This window comes from Tupaia chinensis, unplaced genomic scaffold, assembly GCF_000334495.1.
Source record: "Tupaia chinensis unplaced genomic scaffold, TupChi_1.0 Scaffold000377_2, whole genome shotgun sequence".
In the NCBI taxonomy this organism is placed as follows: Eukaryota; Metazoa; Chordata; class Mammalia; order Scandentia; family Tupaiidae; genus Tupaia; species Tupaia belangeri.
The window spans coordinates 1990599-1996303 of record NW_006159876.1 but is presented as its reverse complement, the minus strand read 5'-3'; the positions used below and the strand labels follow the sequence as shown (position 1 = coordinate 1996303).

Here is a 5705-nt window from a genome sequence, read left to right as displayed (position 1 = left end):
GCTTTCTGTCTCTATGTCTCTCTGGCGAGTGCACATGCCCTATAGCAAAAACCTCTAAAAAAAAAAAGAAAAAGAAAAAGAAAAAGAAAGAAAGCACATTTAACTGTTGGGATGGAACAAGGAAGGCTTCCCAGAGGAGAAGGCATTAGGGCCTTGAGGGATGGGTAGGCACTGGGCAAAGGGGAGACGGGGGTGGAGCCCACGAGGGCCAAGGCCAGAGGTGATGGAGGGCAGGGCATGCGTGAGCAGCACTTGGCTGGAAGAGGGCAGTGTTCAGAAAACACGGCAGGGGTCAGCAGGTGGCCTGGTGGCTGGGGGAACTGGGCGGCTGACTGCATGGTTTGAGTCAGGGACCCAGTGGCTTGAAAAATATGCCAGGCATGTGTGCCCTGAATCCCAGTAGGAGAATAGAGAAGGGATTGCACTGTGGCCACCTCCTAGGGGTGGTTTCTCACTTTCCCTTTACTGTGTCTGTCTCTGGTCAGGGTGAGTGCCAGAGAGCAAACTGGGGGGGGAAACTGTGATAGGACCAGGCCATGCATGTACATACGCAAGTTCTGGTTTTATTCTGGGGACCTGCTATAGGACTGAGGCCTCCCACCTGTACCCCAGGAAGGTGTGGACTACCTGACCCCGAGGGTGGTTTGGACAGGGCTGGGCCTGGGCAGCAAGACCAGGAGGAGGCTCATCCCACCTACAGCTCCTTACATCAAACACCAGGCCCAAGGCCGCCCAGCCGCTGTGGTGCAGCAGTAACGCAGCTGCCTGTGGGGCTGGAAGCCGTGCAGCCGACTGCGGGTTCGGATCCCTGGGCTGACGTGAGAACACTCCTGGTGGGTTTGGGCACCCTGGATCCTGAGGAGCTAGAGGGCTAGGGAAAGGGGGTGATGGTGTGCGGAGACCCCATCAGGGCACTGCTCTCTGCCTCGTGCATGCACGGGGTACTCCACCATGAAAGAGAAAACAGCCCAGGAGAAAGCTCAGCCACTGAGCATGCAACTGTGGGCCGTGACTGGCTGGTCGAGCACGTGACCTGCGTCAGGGCTTGCCCATAGCACACATGCGGTGTGTCCTTCCCCGCCTTCGTGGTGGGGCGGTGGCAGGGTGAACCGGAGTCAGACATGCTAAGAGCGGTCCGCGCTTGTGGAGCCCTTCGCGGTTGCATTTACAGAGAGCTTCATAGCTGGGATTTCCTTTAGCCTCTCCAGGTTTGCTGGCCCTGTAGGGAAGACGTTTTGAGGAGACACTTTCAGAGAGGTTAAGCCACCTGCCCAAGGACACACAGCTGGGAAGTGACCAAGCCAGGAAGGAGCTGAGGACTGAGGGTCCGGCTCTCTCCTGTGTCTTGTCTCTGCTGGGGGCCAGGCCCAGTGGGGCTGACCACCTCACTTCCTCCTGGGGAGAATGAGAAGAGGAAGCTCGGTTGCATTCTTGGCACCCTGCCTGCTCCCTCCCCACCCCACCCCTTTCGGTGAGGCCAAGTTGGCTCTGCAGTTATTTGTCAGCTCGCAGAATGTCAGCGCTGGCAAGACCTCAGAGGCCAGCCCCCGTGTTACAGAGCAGACACGGACACAGGGTCGCAAGGAGAGCGTGACCCTGCCCAGAGTCCCATAGCCCAGGGTTGGCCTGTTCGCAAGTGTCACCCCAGGTCACCTTCTCGTTCTTTCTGGCATGTGCTTTTGTCTTTAATTTTCTGGCTGACACATTCCTGGCACTCAGGCAGCAGGACTTCAGACAAGGTTTGTTTGAACCTTTATTTGTGCCTGTCCCTAGTTTTACTGTCTGCAGGATTAGATGCACCCCCTCACCTTGTTGCAAACATCAGCTGGGCCCAGCCCGTGCCCAGACACCACCCCTGGCCCCATCACTCCCTCCACCCCAGCAGGAGGTGCATCCATGGGAGGAACCGGGGTGGAAGGGGCCCTGGACCCTCTGTTGAGCTTCCTGTCGGAATGGCAGCCAGGAGCCTCCCCTCTCTGGTACCCCCGCCGTCGAATGGCAAGAGCAGTTCCCAGTGCAGCCTGGGCTGCTTGCTCAGACCTCTCTCTGCTCCCACCTTGTCCTGCTTTGGCAGGGTTCTTGCCTGGGGCAAGGCCCGCCCCCAGCCATCACCCTTGTTCTCAGTGTCCCTCATGGCAGGCTTCCTTCTCCGCACTCGGCACTCATAGCTGTAGGGCCAGCCTTGACCTCCCCCTCAGCCTGTCAGCTGCTCCTCCATGTTAGCAGGTGAGAGTCAAGGGCAGCCGAGGCTGTCCATCAGGGTACTGAGCATGGGTGTGTGGCTGACGCACCCAACTACCATGTGCCAGGCGGAAGAAGCCATTTGGAGGGACCCAGGGATCATGGGTCCAGAGGGGAGCATGGGACTCATACACTCTTCCATCCCTCGTCCTCCCACGGGCAGGGTGCAACCTGAAGATCTTCAACAACCAGGAGTTCGCCGCCCTCTTGGCGCAGTCCGTCAACCAGGGCTTCGAAGCCGTCTACCAGCTGACGCGCATGTGCACCATCCGCATGAGCTTCGTCAAAGGCTGGGGAGCCGAGTACAGGTCAGTCGCACGCCATCTGCACCAGGGACCCAGAGCAAGAGCAGAGACCCACGGTCAGGGAAGGGCACGGCCTGGTGGGGGGAGGAGCCAAGTCAGCTCCAGCTGATCAGGAAGCGTGAGCAGCGTGTCTCAAGTGCATGAGCGCTGGACGTTGGGTGTCACTCTCACGCAGCCCTGGCTGGGACATTAGCAGCATCCCTGGTGTACAGGCAGCGGAAGGGCCAGGGGAGGGAAAGTGACTTGCCTGCGGTCACGTGGTTAGTGCGGAGGCTGAGCCTACAACCATGCCCTCTGGGCTCCTTCCTCATTCTTTGTTTGGGACAGATGGTTTTAGAATAACCCTTTCCAGGAAGTTAAGCTTTCGTCTCAAGGTTCCTGCCCTCCTCTGGGACTCCAACTCTGACTCAGGGACCCTGGTGACCCTGAGGATCTAGGAAATTAAAACTAAGAATTGGGGCCAAGTGGCATGGTGGTTAAGGCACTGGACTCCCACCTGGGGGGCTGGGGTTTGAGTCCTGGACCTGGTGGCTTAAAACTCACGCTGGGCGCGTGTGCGTGTGTGCCCAAGATCCCGAGAGGAGAATGGAGGAGAAGGGATTGAAGTGTGGCCATACCCCTGGGGGGTGATTTCTCACTTTCCCTCTCCCTACCTCTCTCCCCCGGGGTGAGCGCATGCACCCTGTTGCAAAAACCTTTAGAAAACAAATTGAGGGGACCAGTACAGTAGATGGTTTAACAGTTACGTCACTGGACTCCCTTGTAGGTGACTGTGGTTTCGAGTCCTGGACCTGGTGGCTTAAAACTCACCGCCAGGCATGTGTGCCTAAAATTGTGAGAGGAGATTGGAGGATTTTGGCATGGCCGTTTCCCCCTGAGTGGGGCGGGGGATGATTTCTCATTTTCTTTCTGTCTCTTCTGGTGAGCACACGCTCCCCATAGCAAAAATCTCTCCAAAAAGGAAAAGTAAATAACTGAGAATCAAGAAAGAGGGAGGAGATTGGGTCATAACAAAGGAACCCAGCTTACTTGCTTAGAAGAGCTGTGGTTTGGGTTTGAGAATCCCAGACCTGGTTTAAACGTGGCCTCTACGGTTGGTCTACCTGGCCTGCCCCATCGAGTCTCAGCCCTTTCTGGTTTGGGTCTAGAGAACCAGTCCCTTTTATTTCCTTGCGGACAAGTTTCCCAGGAGGCAGGGCTGTGGGCTGCCGCCCCGCTCCCCGGCCCAGCTCCCAGGGCAGACGCAGAGGTACCCACGTCGGCCAGAGCCAGTGCCTCGCAGGCCGCGCTCCCCCTCTCCACTTTTCCAGATGTTTGGAATCCATCTTGTTTTGCAGTCGCTCTGCACTCGGGCCAAGCCCATTTCAGTTTTGGCTCGGGGCCACGGCGGCTAATGAAAGGCAGATGAGCATGACTTATGGAAAGTCGGATTCTCATTAGAGGGCTTCGTCTGTAAAACCCTCCTCTTCCAGTTACCGAATCTCGGCTGCCGTTCTGGGTCGGCCCCCTGGTGCCGGGGAACACAGCACCGTGGCCTCCGGGGTTTTTGGACGTCTGGGGGTGCCTGGTTGGGCAGAGTGGTCAGACCGCAGGAGAAAGGACAACCGCAGCATGTCGGCCAAGGCCCAGCCGCAGAGACGTGTTCGCAACCTTGAGCCCTGGCTCCACCATTTAGGGAACAAGAGCAAAGGGTTGGAAGATGGTGACTGCTGGCGTGGGGGAGGGAGATGGTCCAGGACGGACCTCGGTGCGAGGGGGAAGACTGTCGCTGTCTTCACACCGCACTGCAGTCCCGAGGGCTGCCCGAGGGCTCCCTGCTCAGGCGGACGCGTTTCTCAGATGCGGCATAGGCCAAGCATGCAGGGTGGTGGCCACAGGAAAATGGCCCTGGCCTCGGGCATCTTCACAGCCTCCAGCGGAGTGCTGGCAAGAGGCTCCTGGGTGGCAGAAGCCTTTCCCTGCGGAGACCGCCTCAGTGCGGACGTACCGCCAGCACAGCCGTCCGGGCGGCCCACCGCGTCACCGACGCCTGGCAGCACTGCATGGCAGTAGAGCGGGGGGTGCGGCCCCTTCCCAGAACAGCCTTGCCCTCCTCCTGCCTTCCAGCCAAGGGGTAAGGTTTCACCCTCCTCTCTGCGAGGTGGCGGAGAGCAGGGCCTGGGGCCCACGCTGCTCCCCTCCAGCTGGCACCAGGGCTCCCCGGCCGGAGCAGATAAGCCTTTTCTGGGCTGAGGCCGCTGGGAGCCCGCCGGCAAGCTGCGCCGTGAGCCAGCCCGAGTTAGACAAAGCGCCGCGGGGAGAAGAAACGTGTGTGCCTTGGTTTTTCCAGTCATTGTTCCATGGCTCGCTCTGCTTGTAAGATTTTCCAAAATAAGGCCGTAGGTGGGGGTTATATCAGCACACTGGGAGCTGAAGGCATGTGGGCTCTGTCGGCGTTCTGTAGAACACCCCTTGATTAGAACGACGCGTGTGTCGCGACCCACCGGCAGGGCAGGCTGGGCTGGGGGGATGGGGTGGCAGGTACCCGTCTGTACAGAGGAGAGCCAAGGAGGCCTTTGCTGAGACTGGGGTCACCGGTGGGCCTCTGGGGTCCCATGGAACTGACCTCACATGTGTGACGCTTTGAGGCCCACTCCTTGACTCCGAGGGGCGTTTTCAAGTCCTCCCTGCTTGGAGGAGTTGGTCCGGCAGTTTCAGCCAGGTGTTGGCATGTCCTTTGGGGCAGCGTCTAACAGGATGTAACTCTGGCTTCGCCGAAGCTGGAAGTTCTGACTAGTTTGTCCCTCAGGGCATTTTTGAAGTCCCCCTACCCCACCTTTCTCCCTGTTTCTTGCAGGAGACAGACAGTGACCAGCACCCCCTGCTGGATCGAGCTGCACCTGAACGGGCCTCTGCAGTGGCTTGACAAGGTCCTCACCCAGATGGGCTCCCCAAGCATCCGCTGTTCCAGCGTGTCTTAAGGACACTCGGTCTGAAGGGGGAGGGCGGGGAGGGGTGAGGTAAATGGCCATTTAGGAGGTGGAGACATCCCAATACTACTCACCCCATTGTGGTCACAGAAGAGGAGATATTTCTCCCTCAACTAAAGTGGCACCAACCTGTTTCCCAAAGCATAAAAGCAAACCCAGAGGTGGATCTTACCGACAGCTGTGCCTGCTG

The 5705-nt window shown here is 58.6% G+C and overlaps 1 protein-coding gene across 1 annotated transcript in view; it reads left to right on the top strand.

Annotated features, from left to right (window-relative positions):
* The window catches only part of SMAD3 (SMAD family member 3), a 130736-nt gene extending 125061 nt beyond the window's left edge, over window positions 1-5675 (top strand). The window contains exons 8-9 of the mRNA XM_006153483.3: window positions 2405-2549; window positions 5383-5675. Coding sequence (XP_006153545.1) covers window positions 2405-2549; window positions 5383-5506 — 269 coding nt within the window. The 3' untranslated portion in view covers window positions 5507-5675. The remainder of the gene's footprint in view (window positions 1-2404; window positions 2550-5382) is intronic.
* The last annotated feature ends 30 nt before the right edge of the window (window positions 5676-5705 follow it).